The sequence below is a fragment of the Palaemon carinicauda genome, chromosome 24, assembly GCF_036898095.1.
Source record: "Palaemon carinicauda isolate YSFRI2023 chromosome 24, ASM3689809v2, whole genome shotgun sequence".
Taxonomy (NCBI): Eukaryota; Metazoa; Arthropoda; class Malacostraca; order Decapoda; family Palaemonidae; genus Palaemon; species Palaemon carinicauda.
This window is the reverse complement of record NC_090748.1, coordinates 95,870,809-95,898,308: the sequence shown is the minus strand read 5'-3', so window position 1 is coordinate 95,898,308 and position 27,500 is coordinate 95,870,809. Positions and strand designations below refer to the sequence as shown.

Below are 27,500 nucleotides of genomic sequence, written 5' to 3'. Positions count from 1 at the left end.
ATAAAAAAAGAAACACAGATATTTCTTCATGGCCTATTCCAAATGCTCTTCCTTCAGAAGCCCAAGGTAAATAAGAGGAAGATGAGTTTGTTATGATAAATCCTCTGTGGTGTTTTCATCATACTTTTAAAGAGTATTGTTGTGTTTTTTTTTTATGTCTGTGGCTTCTGATATTAACTTATTTACTAGAAGCTGGAATAAGTCCCTTATTTATAATATGAAACAACGTTTAACCTTATTGAAAAATACATCACAGAAGATAATTGATTTGATAAATAAATAGAGCTGTTGACACATCGTCTCCTTCTTGGGATTCCTGAGAAAGATATGAACACACAATTCTCTCTATACATTTTGCTTTCTCAAATATATGAGGTGATCTTCATTTGTCTAAGACTGATCGAGAATGTATTGATGGAAGAAAAAGAAATTTATTAAGTTTTTTTTCCTTTCAAGGTGGATTCTGTTTGGTGTTTGCTGAAGAACGTAAAACATAAATGGAAAAACAAATAAATGCCCGGAAAAAGGAAAATAACGGAAAAACGGTGCTGAGCGTGAAATTTTAAAGACGGACGAAGGAAAAAAAAATTTCCTGTCATGCACAGAAAACTCGGCCCAGCCCAACTCCTTTCGAAGCGCACACACGCGTCAGTGAAATTTTGTCATCCATGATGTCCTGAAGATTCCAAAACAGAATATTGACTCCAAAGTGAATAAAGCATGAAAAAAAAACTTTAAGTATTGTACTCTACTGTGTTTTTCAAAAGGCCTACCTACATTACATTTTAAGTAAATTAGGAAATAATATGTTAGGGATTAAAGTGACCTAAATTTAGGTTTCCATTTTAGGAGTGAAACGAAGTCGAGCACAATACTCAAAGAAAAGATCGTCAAAAGATTCGTGACCCATTATGCCTCTGAAGATTTAGTAATAAAGAAACAAGTTTCATAAGGAATAAAAAAGAGTTCTCTAAAAACTATCAATTAAAAAGAAAAGCTGTTTGTCAATGTTGTTACCTGATCATTTCTTAAGAGGTAGACACTGCAACTTAATTCTTCAGAGACATAAAATGGAGAACATCAACGAAACAAATGACTGTTCGCTTTTCGTGTGAACTTGAGTTGGGAAAGGCCAGAGCATTATTAAGAATATTTCTATATATATATAAATATCTTCATGTATAATATGGTCTTCTTTGGATGGTCATATTGGGTCATCTCACCAGGTCAGCAGGTCACCAGGTCATTCCCATGATCTGGACAAATGTCAAGGAGTAAGTGAATGAGTCTTTTTCTTTTTAATTATTTTTTTTTTCTTTTAGATAATCGTTTTTGCCTCAGAAGGAAAATAGAAAATATTATAGATAGTAGGAAAGAGAAAAAGAAGCAGAATTCGGAACAACTCCTCGAACAAACACATCAAGATTGAGTGAAATAAAGAAAACAAATAAAAACAAACTGAGAGAATGATAGCAAAGGTGGGTAGGTCTCGCTACAGGAAAAAAATCAAGTCTGACTAGTTGAGTCCCGTAACTTTTTTCCCTGGTTTAAGAATTTTCCCCAGGTTTTTTCCTTATACGGACGAAACTTTCTTATCTTGAATGCTTCGATGGAGTGATCCATTGGGATTCTCAAAGGGTTTTGTTTAATTGAGAAAACGAAATTAAAATTGCAGGTTGATAGTAAGATCATCAGATAGATAGGTAGTGAGAGGGATAAGATTGAAAAATATACAAAGAGAAGCTACTATCTAGCCAGCAAGCTATATCAGATAGTTCTAATGAGCGCACCCTCTTAGATGGAGAGAAGGGCTGTGACTATATATATATGTATATATACCCATCCCGGTGGTGGCTTATATATATATATGTATATACTCATAATCATAGTAATAGTAATAATAAAATTTTCTATAATGAGGAGCGTCTAAGAAAACACAAACAAAACGGGAATTAGTACTGGGAGAAATACAACAACAACGAAACGAACGCAAAAAAGAAAACAAGGAAAAGATCAACAATAATAAAAGAATAAGTGTTTGCTCTGGTATATATATATATGTATATATAGATATAGATAGATATATCTTTTTTTTTGGGGGGGGTTGTATTTCAAGAGCACCTGTAGTCATCTACGTTGGTCTCAGCATTCGTGGGGTTGCACACTCGCAAGTAGATGACTGCTTCCACCGACACAGGAACTGAATCCAGCGACAGGATCTTAAGACGGTGGGTAGAGACCCGTTAGATTAGGGTGTCAGAAATAGTGGGGTTCACTGTATATATATATATATTTTTTATAATTTTCTTAGGTGGGATGGAGTTTGATAATAAAGGGAAACTTAATGAAGAGAACATCATAAATGGGAGGTCCCTTTTTTTTTCAATAAGGAAAACGGGGAGAGAACGTTGATACAGGAGGGACATAAGGAGAGGAAACACAAATAATAAAAAAGATACAAACACAAAGTAATACAATTATGGAATTTCTCGGAGAGGCTCTATGAAAATATTGACAGTCTTCAAAACCGATTTCACATAGGTTATTGGAATAAATAAAATAGGATTCAGATGATACTTAGATTTACAAAACAAAAGGAAAAATAAGTTAACAATTCTACAATATATGCAAAATTTCAATCTCATCAACCAAGTAATTCAAACAACAAAATTCTTGGAATTACAGGCATCAAAATAAGATTTCAGAAGAACTTAATGTTGATGAAAATTCTCAATAAAGAAATAAAACAGGATATCAGCATAGCTACGCCATTTTGAAGGGGCTTGCCAGACTCAAGATACTGTATAAATTTTCTTTTACGAATATAATTCTTTGATACCCATGTGAATCATTATATACCTGAGAGAGCCTTTGTAACTTCTATAAGTAGTACAAAAAGAACACTAACGAATCTGAAGAAAAAAAAATCACTCATAATTGTTGAAAAAATCGATTACCTCAATAATTTTTTGATAAAAATGAGTTAAAAATTTATGTCAGCCACTAAGACCATAATATATGCACGCTTACATACTTACTCCTTATGTTATAAAAAGAAAAAAGAAAATTCTGACGTTTTATGACATTTCCTTGGGCACTACTGGTAGGGGCACCAGTAGAATGAATAGTAGACGTAGTAGTTACAGACAACCCTGAATCAGTTTTAAAAAATTTCTTCTTTTCAAACTAAGGACATAAGCAGAACAGAATTCAGTGATTTTCTCATAGAAAACTATCATCTACAGGAAAAAAAAAGGCACACACCATTTCAAACATTTCAAAATGAAAAAAAAATTTAAAAATATGCAAAAAACACATAAATTCATTTCACTACACTACTACTATCTTATATAATTTTCAAATCGTCTGGTGTTAATATTTTTTTTCTCTCAGTCGTAAACAGATAGTGGAATGAAAATGATAATAAGTAAAAAACTTATGGTAAACCAAAGACAAAACTTAGTTTATAATAAACCATCGTTTAGCTTTTGGGTGTTGGAAGAAAAAAAGTAAATAACAACACTGAAAGAACGCCGGAAAGAAATAACTTTGGTGCTGAGCGTGTGAGGAGTGACGTCACCATCTTCATGCACTGGTTACATACATGTTCACATCCGACAGGCTGCTTATATCTCTTTTTAGAGATGGCAGTACGCCATCCATCCTCCCTGGGGTTCAGGACACCATAAACTAGGCCTAAAGAGCTCACGGTATGGTGGTTTCTTATAAGTCTAACTACGCCAAAGAATCATAGGACAATATGGATTCAAATAAAGGTTCCTATAGTCAATTATTTTTTAGTGAGGCAGATTTGCACCGACTCTCAGGGGTGCCCTTTTAGCTCGGAAAAGTTTCCCAATCGCTGATTGGTTGGACAAGATAATTCTAACGAATCAGATAGCAGGAAACTTTTCCGAGCTAAAAGGGTGCCCTTAGCTCGGAAAAGTTTCCCGATCGCTGATTGGTTCGACAAGATAATTCTAACCAATCAGATAGCAGGAAACTTTTCCAAGCTAAAAGGGCACCGCTGCGAGTCAGTGCAAATGCGCCTCATTAAAAAAAATTGAGTACAGGGTTCAGGTTTCCATGTAAAGATTCAATTTGGTCGAATGGTCTGCTTCGTTTACATTGAAATATTCCCGGAACATCCAGAAATAGTTAAGGATATACTGAAGTCTTTTAAAATCCTGTCTGAACCCGGGAATCTGGATGGATACTGCCCCAACACAGTGCCAACATCGTGAGCTTATTCCCAGTTTATATATATCCTTTTTTTTTTCTCTTTATATAAGGTTATTCTCATGTATCCACCACCTTTTAAGGTCAGTTCACCCCACTCGATGTAAAAATATTTATATTTTCGTGTTTATAGTAGTAGACCTCTCAAGATGTGATTTGTATTTTGTAAAACTTACCACAGCTGAAAAAAGTTTTTTTAAGATCTATTCTTTTTTTAAAGAGTTAGGAAAAAATAAACATTGTTTTAGTACACACTAGGATAGAACAGTAGCAATTGCTCGACCAAGTCGAAGAGACGCTTATGATTCACCAGAGTGATTGAAATTATGTGAAAAATTATTGAAAAAACAAAATGAATTGGATCTTTCTGGATTATATGATGCGCCTTCGACCTGCGCCTGTGCTATCGTGGGTCGATTAGAGAGGGTGTTTTTTATATATATAAGAATTCTGCTTTAGGAAAAAGGAACTAGATTTTGTTGTTTGAAGAAAACGAGAAAAGTCGAGGACAGATAAGGGAAAGGACATGGAAGAGGACATGGAAAGGAGAGTAGGAAAATTGAAAGAAAAATTAGGGGGAAAAATCAAGAAGAGTTAAGTCTGAAAAACCTTCGACTGGTCTAAACGAAAAGTAACAACGAAACGGAAAACAGAAACGAAAACAAAGAACGAGAAAAAGGAAAAAAAATTATAAGAGGAACGAACAAATATATCAGCTGTTGCGGCTATAATTAGCATGCTCGCCATCACATTTCAAGGTTACAGTAAAATGTTGTAGAATGGTATAGAATCGAGAGATATTGACTCTTGAAAGAAAAAAAACTCTATAGTCAATTCTTTTTAGTGAGGCAGATTTACATCGACTCGCAGGGGTGCCCTACTTAGTTCGGAAAAGTTTCCTGATCTCTGATTGGTTGGACAATATAATTCTAACCAATCAGAGAGCAGGAAATGTTTCCGAGGTAAAAGGGCACCGCTCCGGGTCAGGGCAAATGCGCCTCATTAAAAAAAATCTCTAGTCGGAAAATATTTGGGAAAATCTAAAAGGAATTAAAGTAGAAGCATATCAATGAGAAAAGGTAAAGAGAGAGAGATTAGGGTAGGTTTTTTTTCAGGCACAAATCACTACATCATTATCTCTGCATGACCCAAGATTCATTTCGTAAATAAAGAGCCAAGATAGAGAGGCAGATTCGGATGGCTATAGCAGGCCAAGAGGAACAGCCCCGCACTGTCATAAGATGTACAATATATGATATATATAGATATGGACGAGAGAGAGAGAGAGAGAGAGAGAGAGAGAGAGAGAGAGAGAGAGAGAGAGAGAGAGAGAGATGACTAATTCTCTTGATCTACTTCTACGATTACTTTAATCTTTGATAGGCGAATATTTTGATATTCATACTTTGCAGAGAGAGAGAGAGAGAGAGAGAGAGAGAGAGAGAGAGAGAGAGAGATGACTAATTCTCTTGATCTACTTCTACGATTACTTTAATCTTTGATAGGCGAATATTTTGATATTCACACTTTGGAGAGAGAGAGAGAGAGAGAGAGAGAGAGAGAGAGAGAGATATGACTAATTCTCTTGATCTACTTCTACGATTACTTTAATCTTTGATAGGCAAATATTTTGATATTCACACATTGGAGAGAGAGAGAGAGAGAGAGAGAGAGAGAGAGAGAGATGACTAATTCTCTTGATCTACTTCTACAATTACTTTAATCTTTAATAGGCGAATATTTTGATATTCATACTTTGCAGAGAGAGCGAGAGAGAGAGAGAGAGAGAGAGAGAGAGAGAGAGATGACTAATCCTCTTGATCTACTTCTACAATTACTTTAATCTTTAATAGGCGAATATTTTGATATTCATACTTTGCAGAGAGAGCGAGAGAGAGAGAGAGAGAGAGAGAGAGAGAGAGAGATGACTAATCCTCTTGATCTACTTCTACAATTACTTTAATCTTTGATAGGCGAATATTATGATATTCATAATTTGGAGAGAGAGAGAGAGAGAGAGAGAGAGAGAGAGAGAGAGAAAGGGATGACTAATTCTCTTGATCTACTTCTACGATTACTTTAATCTTTGATAGGCGAATATTGTGATATTCATACTTTGGAGAGAGAGAGAGAGAGAGAGAGAGAGAGAGAGAGAGAGAAAGAGAGAGAGAGAGAGAGAGAAAGAGAGAGAGACAGAGAGAGAGAGAGAGAGAGAGAGAGAGAGAGAGAGAAGATTACTAATCCTCTTGATCTACTTCTACGATTACTTTAATCTTTGATAGGCGAATATTATGATATTCATACTTTGGAGAGAGAGAGAGAGAGAGAGAGAGAGAGAGAGAGAGAGAGAAGATTACTAATCCTCTTGATCTACTTCTACGATTACTTTAATCTTTGATAGGCGAATATTATGATATTCATACCTTGGAGAGAGAGAGAGAGAGAGAGAGAGAGAGAGAGAGATAGCATATAAAACTACCAGAAACATTTATCCAAACAGTGTTTGAAAATAATTGTTTACCTTTATATGAAATAAGAGACCAACATAAAGAGGAAATTTAGTTAAATGCCTCTTCGAAGCAACAAAAAGAAACAGAGAGAGAGAGAGAGAGAGAGAGAGAGAGAGAGAGAGAGAGAGAAAGCTTTTACCTATCTATATATTAATTTGTGAATTTGCAAGCACTGACAGAAGAGGATAGAAGATTTCCCCTTAAATTGAGAGATAGATAGAGGGGAGAGAAAAAAACTATATGTAAAGAAATTATGAGAGAGAGAGAGAGAGAGAGAGAGAGAGAGAGAGAGAGAGAGATGTTTATTTATCAATCTATCAATCTGCATGTACTGAAACATAAAGAGAGAGAGAGAGAGAGAGAGAGAGAGAGAGAGATGTTTATTTATCAATCTATCAATCTGCATGTACTGAAACATAAAAAGAGAGAGAGAGAGAGAGAGAGAGAGAGAGAGAGAGAGGTCCCTTAATTCATGTATCTATCAAACTGTCTGCATTGGAACATATATATGAGAGAGAGAGAGAGAGAGAGAGAGAGAGAGAGAGGTCTCTTTATTTATCAAGCTATCAATCTGTGCCTACTTAAACATACGAGAGAGAGAGAGAGAGAGAGAGAGAGAGATAGAGAGATTTATCTGTGCCTACTTGAACATAGAGAGAGAGAGAGAGAGAGAGAGAGAGAGTGGAGAGAGAGAGAGAGAGAGAGAGAGGTGTCTCTTAGCTATTGATCACTCTGTCTGCACTGGAACATTTCAAGAGAGAGAGAGAGAGAGAGAGAGAGAGAGGGGGGGGGGCGTTTATTAACTATCTATAAATCTGTCTGTACTGGAACATTTAGAGAGAGAGAGAGAGAGAGAGAGAGAGAGAGAGAGAGAGACAGTATGTTTATGTGTATGTATGTGTGTGTATTAGTAACCGTTTGGGTTAGTTTACACATGACTGAAACGGCTCTTTTTTTTCAGGCATCATCAACAGTGGCACCTGTAATCATCAACGTTGGTCTCGGCATTGATGGCGTTGCAGACTCGCAGGTAGAGAACGGCGTCAACGGTAACAGAGACAGAATCCAAAGACAGGATCTTGTGGGGGGGAGAGTCACCAAGGGATTGCGTGTCAATTGCCGAGTGTAATAGTAGTAGTTTTAGTAGTAGGAGTGGCAGAAATACATAGTGGTAATTGGAAAGTAGTAGTAGTAGTAGTAGTTACAGTAGGAGTTGTAGAAACACATAGTGGTAATGGTAAGGTTGGAGCAGAAGTAGTAGTAGTAATAAGAGGAGGAGATTCAGTGGTAGTAGTAGTAGTAGTAGTAGTAGTAGGGAGAATAGCCGAAAGAGGAGAAGACTTGAAATTGGAAATTTTAGAGCAGATAAAAGCAGAAATGAAGAAAAAAATCACTTACGTTCTTCCTGTCTTTACATCTCTGAGAGACGAGTACACTTTTGGTAGTAAACATCATCCACCGTTTTATGCAGAGCTCAAAACATTAGGTTAGAGAAAATACATGCAAACTAATAAGAGAGAGAGAGAGAGAGAGAGAGAGAGAGAGAGAGAGAGAGAGAGAGATGGTTTTCACTTTAAAGGATAATCAGCGATTTTTATCTTTGATAAATTAGAGACAGATAATAAATGGTGAACATTTTTTTCTAAAAACTTTTTTTTTCCCAAAATGCTGGTTTCTCGTTTACCTAAACTATATAGAGTTTGAAACTTTAACCAATGTCCATTTCTGTTTTTATTTACTTTAATGCTAACTCGCTCTCTTTCTAGGAAGTGGAAAAAGGGTGTGATATTTGTTTCAGAGTTTTAAGGTATGAATTCAAGGGGAAATACTCCGAGAATTAATTATTCTAAGACTTCAAGGTGAAATATTCCGAGAGTTAATTGTAATAATACTTCAAGGGGAAATACTCCAATTATTAATTGTGTAACACTTCAAGGGGAAATACTCCGACAATTAATTATTCTAAGACTTCAAGGGGAAATATTCCGAGAATTAATTGTTTTAAGACCTTACGGGGAAATACTCCGACAATTAATTATTCTAAGACTTCAAGGGGAAATACTCCGAGAGTTAATTGTTGTAAGACTTCAAGGGGAAATACTCCGATGATCAATTGATGTAAGACTTCAAGGGGAAATACTCCGATAATTAATTGCGTAAGACTTCAAGGGGATATATTCCGATAATTAATTGTGTAAGACTTCAAGGGGAAATATTCAGAGAATTAATTGTTGTAAGACTTCAAGGGGATATACGCTGGTAATTAATTTTGTAAGACTTCAAGGGGAAATATTTCGAGAATTAATTGTTATGAGACTGCAAGGGGAAATACTCCTAGAATCAATTATTGTAAGACTACAAGGGGAAATATTCTTATCTGAAAGAATCTAATTTTACTCCTGCAAAATATTTGATTACAGTTCAATGAGATAAACTATTACATTTGAAAGATCTTTTATTATGTTAGATTTTATAATTCTTATCATTTTTATCTGATCAGATAGATAAAGCTCAACTCATTGGATTAGTCAGAGAATCTCCCCGTCGAAATTTAATTTCAATTAGTAAACAAACCATTTATAGCAGAATAAAAAAGAGAAAAAGAGCGTGGAGTTTATCGAAAGAGAGGCAGAAGGAAAGAGATATAAACCAGCATTCTGTTTCAGACTCATGACGTCACCGTCATAACATCCTATAAGGATAAATAACTAAATAACTTTTTTATTTTTTTCAAAGCATCAGGACAAAAATATCAAAAGTTTATCTGCTGAAGGAAAAAAAGTTAGTTTTAAACAAATGTATTTTGATAACCATATTCAACAGCATCAACCTGTCTAGTGACAGGGATTCTAGGAAGAGTCTAAATGACAGGAATATGTCATTTAATTACAAAGGGATTAACATAATACGTAGCCTAAAATTAAATCTAAAATCCCTGGCGAATGCAGTCCGGTCGAAGCAGCTGTAACATAATAGTTATTATGGGGGAAAATAAATATTAATTATAATTTTTCTTTTTGTACAGAAAATAATCGAGATGTAAATTACTAATTTCGTTCATGAAAATAACAACACTATCTGAAACATAAGAGTTCTTATAAAGTCTAAATTATGAGAATTATAATACTGCAAATGTAGCCTCAAGTAAAGAGGCTATCTGGTTTTAGTCTTACCTCTTGTGGAGGAACATCGAACGATACAGTTCGGAGGTCGACCTTCCTGTAGGAGTCGATGCAAGGGACGATGAAGAAGATACCCGGGCCCTTGGCCCCACCCTTCAACAAGCGACCGAGGCGGAAGATAACCGCTCGCTCGTATTCCTGGACCACCTGTAGAAGGTTAAGTTGGGTCGTTAACGAACTCGCAAGTGATTGGCTTGATAGATTATGAGGTCGTCTGGATTATTACTTTTCTATTTTACAGAAAGTCCTAAATTTATCTAAAGTGAGTCATTTACGCTTATTAATTAACACTTTTCTATTTTACAGAAAGTCCTAAATTTATCTAAATTAACACTTTTCTATTTTACAGAAAGTCCTAAATTTATCTAAAGTGAATCACTTACGCCTATTAATTAACACTTTTCTATTTTACAGAAAGTCCTAAATTTATTTACGCTTATTAATTAAAAACTTTTCTATTTTACAGAAAGTCCTAAATTTATCTAAAGTGAATCATTTACACTTATTAATTAACACCTTTCGATTTTACAGAAAGTCCTAAATTTATCTATTGTGAATTATTTACGCTTATTAATTGACACTTTCCTATTTTACAGAAAGTCCTAAATTTATCTAAAGTGAATCGTTTACGCTTATTAATTAACACTTTTCTATTTTACAGAAAGTCCTAAATTTATCTAAAGTGAATCATTTACGCTTATTTCTTATTTATTAACACTTTTATATTTTACAGAAAGTCCTAAATTTATCTAAAGTGAATCGTTTACGCTTATTAATTAACACTTTTCTATTTTGCAGAAAGTCCTAAATTTATCTAAAGTGAATCATTTACGCTTATTAATTAACACTTTTCTATTTTGCAGAAAGTCCTAAATTTATCGAAAGTGAATCATTTACGCTTATTAATTAACACTTTTCTATTTTACAGAAAGTCCTAAATTTATCTAAAGTGAATCATTTACGCTTATTTATTAACACTTTTAGGTTTTACAGAAAGTCCTAAATTTATCTAAAGTGAATCATTTACACTTATTAATTAACACTTTTCTATTTTATAGGAAGTCCTAAATTTATCTAAAGTGAATCATTTACGCTTATTAATTAACACTTATATTTTACAGGAGTCCTAAATTTATCAAAAGTGAATCACTTACGCTTATTAATTAACACTTCTATTTTACAGAAAGTCCTAAATTTATCTAAAGTGAATCATTTACGCTTATCAATTAACACTTTTCTATTTTACAGAAAGTCCTAAATTTATCTAAAGTGAATCATTTATGCTTATTAATTAACACTTTTCTATTTTACAGAAGGTCCTAAATTTATCTAAAGTGATTCATTTACACTTATCAATTAACACTTTTCTATTTTACAGAAAGTCCTAAATTTATCTAAATTAACACTTTTCTATTTTACAGAAAGTCCTAAATTTATCTAAATTAACACTTTTCTATTTTACAGAAAGTCCTAAGTTAACTAAAGTGAATCACTTACGCCTATTAATTAACACTTTTCTATTTTACAGAAAGTACTAAATTTATCAAAAGTGAATCATTTACGCTTATTTGTCTACAGAAATAATTTCGATATTGTAGAATAATAGTTTCCTATCTAAAAAGGCTAGATCAATTGGAAAATTATGAAATAAGAAGAATGGCAGGAGTAGTAAAGATTACACACGTATTGTGGGTGGATAGTGGGGAGGGATTGAGAATGGCTTAGGAGGAACCTGTAATGGGGAGAAGATCAAGAGGGAGACAGAGAATTAGATGTCGAGATAAGGTGAAGGATGATATGGAGAAAATAGGTTTGGTGGAAGAGGATGTCTTTGATAGAGAGCACTGGAGAGGACGCATCAGGCAACCGACCCCTTATTGTAGGGATAATGGAGGGGAAGAAGAAGAATTAGATGGCGAGATAATGTGAAGGATGATATGGAAAGAAGAGGTTTGGTGGAAGAGGATGCCTTTGATAGAAGGCATTGAAGAGGACGCATCAGGCAACCGACCCCTTGTTGTAAGGATAATGGAGGGGAAGAAGAAGAATTAGATGGCGAGATAAGGTGAAGGATGATATGGAAAGAAGAGGTTTGGTGGAAGAGGATGCCTTTGATAGAAGGCATTGAAGAGGACGCATCAAGCAACCGACCCTTTAATGTAGGGATAACGGTAGGAAAGAAGAAGAAATCCTTCAAGTGTATTTCACTGACAATAATGTTAGACGATTCTTTTCCTTTTTCTTATCTTACTCGTACTTTTATTTTTTTTTAAAGATGGATAAAGACAATAAACTACTTGATTTATCAACTTATCTTTTTAGATTATTTTCATTTGTATTCATGTAAAAGCAAGAAATGGAAGGAGTAAGATTTCTAAAGAGATGGATAAAGACAATAAACTGCATAGTTTATCACCCTATCTATTTACATTGCTTTCGTTTGCATTCATATAAACATTTACGGGCTTCATCTAAAAGCAAGAAATGGAAGGATTAACATTTCTAAAGAGATAGATAAAGACCATAAACTGCATAGTTTATCACCCTATCTATTTACATTCCTTTCAATTGCATTCATGTAAACATTTACAGGCTTCATCTAACTGTAAGAAATGCATGAACTTTTAATCCAATGCGTAAGATTTCTGCTATTCTGACTAACCAAAGTTTTTATTCTAAACCAAACTTTAAACTTGAAATGCCCAAACTTTCAAAAACCCTCGAAGGTTGGCTAAACTTGAAGGCATAACAGTTACCGCAGATATCACAAAACTTACACTTAGCGGTGTAATGCTTATTCTGAAAAACCGTCTGGATCTGGAACAAAATTGCCAAGAGCTTCATAGCATAAAAATAGTTGTTTTTTGTTAGATTAAGTTAGTACCAACATTAGTTCTTGGTACTTCAGAAAGTACGATTTAATCCCTCTACTCCAGATGCTGATTCTTTTTTTTTTTATCTGTGGTTGAACAATTATTATTAGGCCAAATGATTTTCAGTTTTTCAATTATTGTTTCATAATTTTTTTGGTCTTTATTATAACTTTTTATATAACAACACTCAAGCACTCATGTGCACAGATGTCATCTTTGACATTATGATGTTCGTAATGATATCTATTGTTAGAAAGAAGGTTCCTTAGAGCGAGACATTCACTAATGATCTTGTTTTGATATGCCTGACTAGAGTTGACGCATCAGGCAACCGACCCCTTAATGTAAAAATTACGGTGGGAAAGAAGACGAGGTTTGAAGCTGAAAAGGTGAAGGCAGGCTCCTGAAGACAGAGGCCTGTAGATAAGCAGGACAAAGAAAGGATATCCATGTATGGGAAAAGGAAGAGAGGGAAACAATGAAATTAAATACTTTTGACATCAAAGGAGTTTAATCCTAGAAATGCCTAGAATCAAACGTAACAGAAGATTGATATATGGACTCAGAATCCCACCACAGAATTGAAAAAGGATATTTGGATTTAGAAACATACCACAGAATTGGAAAAAAATATTTGGATTAAGAAACATACCACAGATTTTGAAAAGGATTTTAGATATAGAAACATACCACAGAATTAGAAAAGGATGTTTGGATTTAGAAACACACCACAGAATTGAAATAGGATATTTAGATTTAGAAATATACCACAAAATTGGAAAAGGATATCTAGATTTAGAAACACGCCACAGAATTAAAAAAGGATATTTAGATTTAAAAACATACTACAGAATTAGAAAAGGATATTTAGATTTAGAAACACAACACAGAAGTGGAAAAAGATTTTTTGGATTTAGAAACATACCACAGAATTTGAAAAGCATATTTGGATTTAAAAATATACCACAGAATTGAAAAAAAGGATATTCAGATTTAGAAACATACCACAGAATTTGAGAAGGATATTCGGATTTAAAAATATACCACAGATTTCGAAAGGGCCATCTCGCTTGACAAGAGGGTCAGCGCGAATGTCAAAGAAAAGCACTATAAAAGTGAAGCCACATCAGCAATGTTTTATGGAGCGAAGACGAGGGTGATAAAGAACGTCGGGAAAGCAAAAATGGAAATCACAGAAATGAAGATGTTGCGAGGGATGAGAAGAGTCACGATATGAGATAGGATTATAAATGAATTTAGAATAGCATTTAAAGTAGTCAACAGTTGTTTGGCCATATTATGCAACAGGCTGATATGATTCTCTTTTTTATGATTTTTAAAGATATATTTTAATGCCGTTCCTGTTCTTAAAATGTTTTATTTTCATTGATCATTACTTCTTTTGTAGTTTATTTATGTTCTTATTTACCTTCCTCACTGGGCTATTTTCCCCTGTTGTAGCCCTTGGGCTTATTGCATCCTGCTTTTCCAACTAAGGTAGTAGCCTAGCAAATAATAATAATAATAATAATAATAATAATAATAATAATAATAATAATAATGATAATAATAATAATAATAATCATGATTATTATTATTATTATTATTATTATTATAATGATAATAATAATAATGATGATAATGATTGTTCATTACTTCTCTTGTAGTTTATTTATATCCTTATTTCCTTTGCTCACTGGGCTATTTTTCCCTGTCGGAGCCTTTAGACATAGCATCCTGCTTTTCCAACTAGGGTTAATTAATTCTCTTGTAGTTTATCTATTTCCTTATTTCCTTTCCTCACTAGGCTATTTTTCCTTGTTGGAGCCCTTGGGCTTATAGCATCCTGCTTTTCCAACTAGGGTTTGTAGCTTGGCAAGTAATAATAATAATAACACTAAAAGAGAAGAAGACCATTTTCTTCTCTTGTAGTTTGTTTATTTCCTTATTTCCATTCCTCACTAGGCTATTTTTCCCTGCTGGGGCCCTTGGGCTTTTAGCATCCTGCTTTTCCCACTAGGGTTAACTACTTCTTTAGTATTTTGTTTATTTCCTTATTTTCATTCCTCACAGGGATATTTTTCCTTGTTGGAGCCCTTGGGCTTATAGCATCCTGATTTTCCAACTAGGGTTGTAGCTTAGCAAGTATTAATAATAACAATAAAACAGAAGAGGACCATTTTAGTAGAAGGGTCATTTACATGGAGGTGAATGGAACGAGGAGAAGGGGTAGTAAAAGGTCAGATTGAAAGATAACCACAAATGACATGCAAGGAGTAAGGACTAAGAGAACGAGATACGCAGGACAAAGGAAGGCGGGAGAAGGATGATAAGAACCCTCGACTGAAGAATAGGATATTTCCAAAGAGAAGGGTTTTTTTTCAGGAGATGGTTTGAACTATATCGTTTCCAGGACAGCCTCAAACCCTCTCTCTTTTTAAGAAATATTTTAACTACATTTTTTTCTTTTATCAAGAAATTCAGATGGTTTCAACTACAAATATATATTTTATAGGACAGTTTTAATTCATCTCTCTTATTAAAAAATATTTCAATTATACTTTTCTTTCATTTATTAAGAAATATACATACATAATTTTTACATTTCGTAATATTGTATCTGTATCATAATATATTTCATCATCACCATTTCCTCCTAGGCCTATTGACGCAAAGGGCCTCAGTTAGATTTCGCCAGCCGTCTCTATCTTGAGCTTTTAAATCAATACCTCTCCATTCATCATCTCCCACTTCACGCTTCATAGTCCCCAGCCATGTAGGCCTGGGTCTTCCAACTCTTCTAGTGCCTTGTGTAGCCCATTTGAAAGTTTAGTGAACTAACATCTATTGGGGAGTGTTAAGAGCATGGCCAAACCATCTCCATCTACCCCTCCATCTGATATATTTACATAAATAAATTGACTATATTTGTCCTTGGATGGTTTCATCATAATCCCTTGTATACAAGGGAAATTTGTAATGGTACCTATAGTCCATTTCTTTTAGCGAGGCAGATTTGCACCGCCTCGCAGCGGTGCCCTTTTAGCTCGGAAAAGTTTCCTGATCGCTGATTGGTTGGACAGGATAATTCTAACTAATCAGCGATCAGGAAACTTTTCCGAGCTAAAAGGGCACCGCTGCGAGTCGGTGCAAATCTGGCTCGCTAAAAGAAATGGACTATAGTTGTAGTGAATTATTTTAAGGAATGTTCTTGACTCTAACCCCCTTAGACCCCCTTAGTTCACGGGGGGAGGGGGGGGGGGGTAGAGTCAAATCCACTATTTTTCAAGGAATGCTTTCAATCTTACATTTATCCTGGGAAGGATTTCAATACAATCCTTTTATGATGGATGTTTTCAACTCTGAGATCATTTGAAAAAACAGGAAGATAGAAAACATTGGCACCGTATAGAATAAGAGCAAGAGAGGGAGGAAAAAATATATATAATTTTTCAGCAGAATTGTTACATCAGTAATATCCTAACTTCTAACAGGTTGTTTCCTCTTTTTTAAATAATCAGCTGAGAGACAAAGAGGAAATAGAGTATATACAATTTTTCAGCAGAATTGTTACATTATTATTATTATTATTATCATTATTATTATTATTATTATTATTATTATTATTATTATTATTATTATTATTATTATTATTATTATCAAAAGCTAAGCTACATACATAGTGGGTAAAGCAAGATGATATAAGCTCAAGGGCTCCAACATGGAAAGATAGCCAAGTAAGGAAAGAAAATAAGGCAATAAATACATTACGAGAGAATTAATACAATCAAAATAGAGTATTATATGAACAGTAACAACATTAAATTAGATCTTTCATATATAAACTATAAATCGTAAAAAAACAAAACAAAAAGATAAATAAGATATCTTTCTAGCTTCAAACAAAACTCCCTCTCTTTTCAGTAATCTGCTTGTAACAGTTAAAACAAGTGTTCCAAGAAAATAAAAAATGATTTACTGTCTTACATCTACCTGGCTTTACAGCGAGTGTTTATTAGTGCGAGATGCGGACGCCGCTCTAAGTTCCCCAAGGGCTCCAACAGGGAAAAATAGCCCAGTGAGGAAAGGAAATAAGGAAAAGAATACGATACAACAGAATTAATACAATCAAAATAAAATATCGTAAGAACAGTAACAAAATTAAATTAGTTTCATATATAAACTAAATCTTAAAAAAACAAAACAAAAAGATAAATAAGATATCTTTCTAACTTCAAACAAAGCTCCCTCTCTTTTCAGTAATCTGCTTGTAACAGTTAAAACAACTGTTCCAAGAAAATAAAAAAATGATTTACTGTCTTACATCTACCTGGCTTTACAGCAAGTGTTTATTAGTGCGAGATGTGGACGCCGCTCCAAAGTTCCCAGACGCTGCAGAAGCCTCTCCCTCTTTCAAAGTAAATTAAAGTAAATCGCAATTACATTCGCTTACGGTCTGCCAACGCAAGAGCCCGTGTCTCGCATAAGGCCAGGCAGTCCTAACAGACAGACACACAGACACGGCAGAAGCAGACCGGAGAGAGGTGCAAGTCGGCAGAATTCCACGTAACGGAGTTCGTTAACGGATATTCTGCTGGGCTCAGAGATACGGCCGGGATGTGAACTGTTTTACAATGGCAGGGGCCCTGTCATTCATTTGTTTTATTTTTTTCTCTCTCTCTCTCTCTCTCTCTCTCTCTCTCTCTCCCTGATATTTGTTTTTATTGCTTTTCATGATTATATTATGTCTTTCTGTCTTTTTTCTGATATTTGTTTTTTATTGCCTTTCGTGCTCATATTATCTTCTCTCTCTCTCTCTCTCTCTCTCTCTCTCTCTCTCTCTCTACTGACATTGGTTTTCATTGCTTTTCATGATTATATTATCTGCCTGTCTTTCTATATCTCTCCTGATATTTGTTTTTTATTGCCTTTCGTGCTTATATTATCTCTCTCTCTCTCTCTCTCTCTCTCTCTCTCTCTCTCTCTCCTGAAATATGTTTTTAATGCTTTTCATGCTTATATTACTTTGGAGTGTTGATAAATACTCTTACTGTCTCTTTAAATTCCTCTTACACAATTAATTTTGGAAAAATATAATTTTCTACATTTAAACCTGACAATTGGAAAGACCGTCCACCAAATAGGATATGCTGTTCTTTAACTTAAATTTTTAATGATTAAATTAGTTACAACGAAAAAAAACAATAAGTAAAGTTAAAAAACTCTTTACCTCTGGTAAGCAACTTTTTAGGACACCTAAATATTTTGTTTTTCTATAGATACTGTCTGAGCAAAGATCTGGCATTGATTTCAGCCTTCTGGAAGCGTTGTTAACGTTATGGATGCTGTCTTAGCAAAGATCTTGCAGTAACTTGAGCTTTCTGTGCGTACCATAGCCTCTGTACCATGGTCTTCCATTGTTTAGGGTTAGAGATCTCTTGCTTGAGGTTGCACTTGGGCACACTGTTTTATCTGTTTCCTTATTTCTTTTCCTCGCTGGGTTATTTTCCCTGTTGGAGCCCTTGGGCATATAGTACCCCCCTTTTCCAACTAGGGTTGTAGCTTAGCTAGTAATGGTGATAGTATCAATAATACCTGTAATGGCAATCGAAGGTACTCAAGGTGGAAAGTATAGGCCTATTAAGTAATATCGAAAAAAGATGGAGAATTTAAGAACTGGATGTTGTTAGTCAACCCGATGACTAAATTAATAGTGTTACGTGTAAGCGGAAATGGCTTATGATGAGGACCGTGTAGTGAGCAAGGGTAGTTTAGATTAGCCACCATCAATATCAGGACGAAGTCGATTGAAATTCTTCGTGAAACTCCACGACTGAATGTAAAACCGAATCTGCAACTTTATAATGAGATTTATGGAAGTTGTGGGGGAACTCGTTAGCACGATGGAGTTTGAGCTAAAGTTACTGCTACAATTGGTTGTACTATTGGGGCGTTTTTTAATTTCCTTGATTTTTTTTTCTTTTTTTTGGGGGGGGGGGGTGTGTTTAGGTTCACTGTGAATGGAAGCTTAATCATTGAGGAGTGGTGTTGAGGTTACTAGTACCAATATTATTATTATTATTATTATTATTATTATTATTATTATTATTATTATTATCTTAGCTACAACCCTAGTTAGTAAAGCAAGATGCTATAAGCCCAAGGGCTCCAACAGGGAAAAATAGCCCAGTGAGGAAAGGAAATAAGGAAATGAATTAACGATATAAGAAGTATTGAACAAGTGAAGTAAAATATCTTAAAAACATTAACAACATTAAAACAGATATTTCATATATAAACTATAAAAAAGACAACTACTGTTACTATTACTGCCTCCTTAACGATACATTTCCTTGATATTTCATAATTCGTTTATGAATTTATATTGTTTTAATGTATTATGAGTGTTTAAGCTTTTTTTAATTATATTTGTATAATTTAGGCTTGAATAGGATAGGTGATGTATGGAATAGGGTAAGAAAGAAAGTGGGAAAAGACAAAATGAAGCGCAGTTGGAGGCAAAACGATTGGGGTAGACCCAATTGTTCTTTATTTACCATGAAATATGAAAGTCGTTTGTTGATTATTTTATCTGATAATATCGTGTTCACTGGTACTCTCTTAAAGAATTTAACGTTCTGCAATCGTTAGCGAATCTGTTTTTTCATACTTAGAATTCTCAAATTTATTCCTACTTTTTTTTTTATTTAGAAAATAAAGCATTTGCGGTTATCTGAAATCTATATTTATTCAAAATAAATTTTGCTATAGAATCAAAAATTAGCCTCAGTAAGAAATTAAGACTTCTAATGCTAATACTATTTTCATACTTAGAATTCTGAAATTTATTCTTGCAATATTTTTTTAGAAATTTAAGAATTTGTGATTATCTGACATCTAGTTTTATTCAAAATAAATTTTTCTTTAGACCTTGAATTAGCTTCGGTTAGAAATTATGATTTTTAATGCTAATACTAACGTTAGTGTTTAGTATCTGACATCAGGGTTCTGTCAATTTTTGTACATCTTCATAAATTTTAATGTAAAATAATTTTTTGCTCTCATCACATAAAAATATTTGTTCAAAACATAATTTCAAGTTAAGGAATTAACTTGGTCAAATACTTCTTTAAAAAAAAAAACACCGCAAAGTAGAGATACTGATCTTCATATTTATATTCCTTATAAGAATTAATGGATACATATTTTGTCATCCTTTGTCCCAAAGGCAATACAAGAACAATCGCCAATGCCTCTCCTTCAGAATATTATTATTATTATTATTATTATTATTATTATTATTATTATTATTATTATTATTGATAGATAAGCTACAACCAGGGAAAATAACCACAAGGAAGTAAAATGAATAATTAAATAGATAGAATAGTATACCCGAGTGTACCCTTAAAGCAAGAGACCTCTAACCCAAGACAGTGGAAGACTATGGTATAGAATCCATGGCACTACTCACGACTAGAGAACAATGGCTTGATTTTGGAGTGTCCATCTCCTAGAAGAGAGCTGCTTATATGTCACACTAGTTTCATAAGATGGGTTTTGTAGTTTTATAATATTAATTTAGTTCGGGATAAATAAGATACAGCGACTGCACTAGTCTCTCAGTCGTAACATGATTCGTACTTGTCAACATACGAGAATCAACAACTACATTCAATTCTGTTGTGTTGCTTGAAGTCGCAGTGGCTATAAGACACGAACATGTCGTACCATAATTCGTCTATGTCATGATACATAAGCTGCAGCAACGTCATAATATTATGTCTCTTCCAAGATACATAAAAGCCAAAGGGAATATATCATCCAAGTGTTCGCTACGTAATTAATCTCTCAGGGTACAAAGGTATGAGTGACTTTACCAAATCCTTTTCCAATCTCCGAAATTATAAACTCAGCGACTCCATCAAAGTAGTCCCAACGATTTTATCACAAGCTCGCTCAGTCATTTTATAGACAAGTCACTGCGACTGGGTACATCCAAGCGGAGGAAAGTCTCAACGACTTGGCCAGGAATCCCAGCGACTTCATCAAATGCATATTCGAGTTATATTTCAGCCTAATTTGGTTTTGGAAATTCGCTTGACTTCATTTCCCCCGGACCTGTGTGGTGTCTACGTGACCTTTTGACGCGTGTCAAAACATCGTTCATATGAGATTCTGAAAATTATCTGTTTTCTAAAGGATTTTTTTTAAACGATCCTCTTTTTCTTCTTTTCAATTTTTTATCTTCTCTATTTATAAGTTTTATTTTTCTTTCCATTCTCTATTTTCTCTAATTTTAAGTCCTAAAATACAATTTTTTTAATGACGGTTTACATATTTACTTAACGTTTATTTTATATTTAGAGAATTTTATTAGAATTAACAATATTTAATGTCGGTTCATATTTATCTTTTTAACAATTATTTTAGATTTAGAGAATTTTCTTAGAATTAACAATATTTTATGTCGGTTTATATTTATTTTTTTCAACAATTATTTTACATTTCGAGAGTATTCTTAGAATGTAATATTTCATGTCGGTTTAAATTTATCTTTTTAACAATTATTTTACATTTAGAGAATTTTATTAGAATTAACAATTCTTAATCTCAGTTTACATTTATTTCTTAACTATCATTTTCAAATTCAGATATTTTCATTAGAAAAAACTTTCTTTAATATTGGTTAACATATCTTTTTTCTTACAACTATTTCTAAATCTAGCTAACTTCATTAGAATAAATGTTAATGATTGTTAATATAAGTTACTTTCTCGATTATTTCTAAATTTAGATCACTTTTTTAGAAGCATTAGAGTTTGGAGATATTTCTTTTACGCATATTAACATCTAATTCATTCATGAAATTCAAATATGAAAAAAAAGGAATATAGCAAATCATCGAGAAAAAAAGGAAAGAAAAGTAAGTAAATGCAAAAAGAATGTAAAACAAAAACATGGGAAGATATTGACATATAAATGTTAAGGACTTAGATATAGTTCTCAAGCCTGAGAATTAATTTTCTGACTTACAGTATACATAAGAAATATGATTGAAGAAAATACCAATTATTGACTCGTTAATTGTAATTTTTTTCAGTCATTCTTATGTTTACTATACTAATATATCTATTCCTGCCTCTCTCTCTCTCTCTCTCTCTCTCTCTCTCTCTCTCTCTCTCTCTCTCTCTCTCTCTCTCTCTCTCTCACTACAGCATTTTTCCTCTGGAAGCATAATTATCGAATTAAAGAAATTATTTTATTCATGTCATAAGAGGAGTGAAAATGACAATAATGATAGTAATAAGGACAATAATAATAATCCTAAAGATAATGGTAATAACATTGTTAATGATAATAATGATAATATTATTAACATAAATACAGAGAAAATTACTGGTAATAATAATAATAATAATAATAATAATAATAGTAACAACAACAACAACAACAACAACAATATCAACAACAACAACAATATCAACAACAACAATAATAATAATAATAATAATAATAATAATAATATAAAAAAGCGATATCCCTATCTGGCAATATCCCGTGAACCCAGTTTTACCCCCAACAGCTGTTATAAGAAAATGCCACTTTGTATCGCAGAGCCGAGACTGAAATCGGCATATGGAGATATGTAGCCCACTTGTAATCAACTGCGCATGCGCCAGATTCCCTCCAGCTGGTCGGGCTGCAAGACCTTTAAAATCACATTATTTCCAATTTAGAGCGCTGGCCGTCAACGGCCTTTGAGAAATTGCTATACAATTACAGTATTTCATTCGACGTAAACCTGTCATTCCAGAGGGTTAAAGAATGCAATCTCTCTCTCTCTCTCTCTCTCCTCTCTCTCTCTCTCTCCTCTCTCTCTCTCTCTCTCTCTCTCTCTCTCTCTCTCTCTCTCTCTCTCTTGATATATAAATTTAGATGTTTAATACTGAGATTTGGAAATATAGATTAGAATTGCAAATAATGATTCTCTCTCTCTCTCTCTCTCTCTCTCTCTCTCTCTCTCTCTCTCTCTCTCTCTCTCTCCTCTCTCTCTCTCTCCTCTCTCTCTCTCTCTTTCTTATCTTTTGAAGAATATTTTTGTGATGTATAAATCTGAGGTGTTTACTTACGAGTCTTGGAAAAATGAATTAGCATTGCAAATAATGAGACACCCCTCTCCTCTCTCTCTCTCTCTCTCTCTCTCTCTCTCTCTCTCCTCTCTCTCTCTCTCTCTCTCTCTCTCTCTCCCTCTCTCTCTCTCTCTCTCTCTCTCTCTCTCTCTCTCTCTCTCTCTCTCATATCTTTTGAAGAATATTTTTGTGATGTATAAAGCTAGGTGTTTACTTACGAGTTTTGGAAAAATAAATTAGCATTGCAAATAATGAGGCCCCTCTCTCTCTCTCTCTCTCTCTCTCTCTCTCTCTCTCTCTCCTCTCTCTCCTCTCTCTCTCTCTCTCTCTCTCTCTCTCACTTTTTTGTTAGGGATAAAATAAGAAAGAAAATCATTAAGATTTTCATAGGACGAACAGACAAAATGAATTGGTAAATTGAATTAGTATCGCAAACCTGATCATCGACTCCAAAGACAGTCCTTTCGTGATTCAGGGAGCAATTACCACGAAGGATATTTAGTCAACAAATGAAAGTATAGCTATTATCAAGAGTGCCGTATATTTTATATATACATATATGCATCCATACGTTATATATGTATATATATTCTTATATGTATATATATATATACACACACACACACACACACACACATATATATATATATATATATAAATATATATATATATGAATATTATATATATATATATATATATATATATATATATATATATATGAATATATATAAATATATATATATATATATATATATATATATATATATATATGTATATATATATATGTATATATATATATATATATATATATATATATGTATATATATGTATGTATGTATATGTGTGTCCGTGTGTGTGTATAAAAAGACTGTTAAAAGTATGCCATAAAAAACGGTAAAAATCTTGAAATAAATGTTGCCAGGCATTTGCCGTTTAAAATACGGATATATTGACGTAAAGGAGTGATATTACGGTCACTAACCCGTAAAAGATAATATCAAAGTAAGGTAAAAATTACGGTCTCCTTTATTTTACTGAAATACGGCTGAGAACTATTTTTTATTTGTTTTTTTTTTTTGCTGAAAATTTTTTATTAGCTTTTTTTTTAACAATGTAGTAATGAATAAATGTAGGTTGACTAGTTGTTTCAAATGTGTCTTTTGATCATGAAAGATTAGTTCCAGAACCCAATTTTTTTTATTGACCTTTAAATATACGTCTTAGTGTTTTAGCCACCATCAAACCAAAATACTACAGTGTTTACCAGAAGAAAACAATTTTAGTTGACGAGATAAGACTTTTAGTGTATATCAAAATTGAAGCCTTTAAGAACCCCTAATATAATGGTAGACGATAATTACTAAAACAAACATTTTAGTCGTAATTAGCAAAATAGGACGACCTCTAATTGATATTAAAAAGGCAGTGTAATGATCCCCTAAACAAAGCAAATATTAGCCATGAAAACAGGACATTTATGACAACTCTTCAAAAGCTCTTAATGAGAATCATAAGAAAAGATATTTGCGATTACTAAAACAAAGGACTTTTATAATCAAGTAAATTATGTTTCTTTATTGGTCATCAGAAGAAAGCTGCTTTGGAACCACTATAGCAAAGGACTTCGTTGACCATCTAAACACACTCATCTTGTGGATCATCATCATCATCTCCTTCTAAGCCTAAAAGTATATATATATATATATATATATATATATATATATATATATATATATATATATATATATATATACATATATATATATATATATATATATATATATATATATATATATATATAAATATTTATATATGTATATATATATATATATATATATATATATAAATATACTATATATATTATAGCTTCCTGCTTCCCTTTATATTTCAGTTTTACCATATAACCCGATATATTTGTATACATATACAGTATATATATATATATATATATATATATATATATATATATATATATATATATATATATATATATATATATATATATATATATATATATATATATATATATATATATATATATATATATATATATAGATTTCGCCAGTCGTCTCTATCTTGAGCTTTTAATTCACTGCTTCATTCACCATACTTGTGGATAGCAAAAATAAATTACCCCGGAAACTTTCCAAAACTAATGACTTTCCTGAAAATGTAAACAAAACCTTTTTTATCGCTTTGAAATCAAAAGATTCTAGGGTCCATTAAGACGAAAGTCTTTATCAGCCCTATAGACAAAAGACTTCTTTGATCATAACAGCGTCAAGGCCTTTAATGATACCAAGACAAAGGTTCGTCCAACCCACACAGATATCTTTCCACCTCCATGGAACTTTTATCTTCACATTTTTTTCTTACTGACACTCAGCTGGGTATGTTATTTCCCTTCTTCATAATATATATGTAAACCTCGAGGAGAAATAGAACGATTCATGAAGTCACCATTTTACCATTTTTTTTTTTACATACATACATATACCAAAGGCACTTCCCTCAATTTTGGGGGGTAGCCGACATCCACAAATGAAACAAAACAAAAAAGGGGACCTCTACTCTCTACGTTCCTCCAGCCTAACCAGGGACTCAGCTGGTACTGCTAGGGTGCCACAGCCCAACCTCCCACATTATCCACCACAGATGAAGCTTCATAATGCTGAATCCCCTACTGCTCCTACCTCCGCGGTCATCTAAGGCACCGGAGGAAGCAGCAGGGCCTACCGGAACTGCGTCACAATCGCTCGCCCTTCATTCCTATTTCTAGCACGCTCTCTTGCCTCTCTCACATCTATCCTCCTATCACCCAGAGCTTTCTTCACACCATCCATCCACCCAAACCTTGGCCTTCCTCTTGTACTTCTCCCATCAACTCTTGCATTCATCACCTTCTTTAGCAGACAGCCATTTTCCATTCTCTCAACATGGCCAAACCACCTCAACACATTCATATCCACGCTAGCCACTAACTCATTTCTTACACCCGTGCTCTCCCTCACCACTTCGTTCCTAACCCTATCTACCTTAGTAAAATTGCGATGGGATTTCTTCGTAAATTTGTCAAACACAGCTGATACCAACCAGACACCTATGAGTGTGAATATATCAAGGGCGGTCAAGGACACCAGTAAGACGTTAATCATCATTGGATTTTGGATTTTGTCACTGATTTGATTGATTACCACAAATGACTGACAGAGTTATTTCACGGATGCCACACCGTAGATCTTATCGAACACTTCATCTGAGTAATATTGGATCTAGTCAGTATTTGCATTGGTAATAACCAATGAATGATTAAGTTTCCTAATCAAAGGAGTTAAGCTTAAAAACTTACAATAGAGCTTGGGGGATGGATATGTATGAATGTGACTTTTATAGCTGCATTAAAAGTCAATACTATTACCACAATTACTAGGTAAGCTACAACCCTAGTTTGAAAAGCAGGATGCTATAAGCCCAAGGGCTCCAAACAGGGAACAGTTGCACAGTGAGGAAAGGAAATAAGGAAATCAATAAACTACAAGAGCAGTAATGAACAATTAGAATAAGATATTTTAAGAACAGTAACAACTTTAAAACAGATTAAGGAAAATGCAAAGATGCTATAAGCTCAAGGGCTCCAACAGGGAAAAGTTGCCCAGTGAGAAAAGAAAATAGGGAAATCAATAAACAATAAGATCATTAATGAACAATTAGAATAAGATATTTCAAGAACAGTAACGACAAAAAAAAAAAAAAAAAAAAAAAAAAACAGATTAAGGAAAATATAATGACATAGAGCACTTCGTATCCAACGACAATGACGTGACGTATTATAATACTTGCAAGACAACAATATCGAGGTCATCAAAATGTTGAAAAGCAAATACCAAGTTGCAACGAATAAACAGGATCAAATTAGCAGCTTGTAATTGCAAGACTCAACTAATATCGATGTGGTCAAAATTTTGGAAAGAAAATACCATGTTGCAACGAATAAACAGGAGAAATTTGCACCTTGTAATTGCAAGAATCAACTAATATCGATGTGGTCAAAATTTTGGAAAGAAAATACCATGTTGCAACGAATAAACAGGATCAAATTAGCAGCTTGTAATTGCAAGACTCAACTAATATCGATGTGGTCAAAATTTTGGAAAGAAAATACCATGTTGCAACGAATAAACAGGATCAAATTAGCAGCTTGTAATTGCAAGAATCAACTAATATCGATGTGGTCAAAATTTTGGAAAGAAAATACCATGTTGCAACGAATAAACAGGATCAAATTAGCAGCTTGTAATTGCAAGAATCAACTAATATCGATGTGGTCAAAATTTTGGAAAGAAAATACCATGTTGCAACGAATAAACAGGATCAAATTAGCAGCTTGTAATTGCAAGAATCAACTAATATCGATGTGGTCAAAATTTTGGAAAGAAAATACCATGTTGCAACGAATAAACAGGATCAAATTAGCAGCTTGTAATTGCAAGAATCAACTAATATCGATGTGGTCAAAATTTCGGAAAGCAAATACCATGTTGCAACGAATAAACAGGAGAAATT

The 27,500-nt window shown here is 33.5% G+C and overlaps 1 protein-coding gene across 12 annotated transcripts in view; it reads right to left on the bottom strand.

The window, feature by feature from the left end:
• Nucleotides 1–27,500, bottom strand: part of LOC137618218 (band 7 protein AGAP004871-like) — a 201,817-nt gene that overhangs the window by 93,251 nt on the left and 81,066 nt on the right. For 6 of the 12 annotated variants that reach the window (XR_011039754.1, XR_011039753.1, XM_068348344.1 and 3 more), the window contains exon 3: nt 9,923–10,078. Coding sequence is in view for 9 of the 12 variants with exons in the window: in XM_068348344.1 (XP_068204445.1) it covers nt 9,923–10,078 (156 nt within the window). In the remaining 3 variants the exon portion in view is untranslated. Of the gene's footprint in view, nt 1–2,121; nt 2,220–7,729; nt 7,828–9,922; nt 10,079–27,500 lie in introns of all 12 variants that reach the window. The other 6 variants (XR_011039752.1, XM_068348342.1, XM_068348343.1 and 3 more) reach the window with 2 other exon arrangements.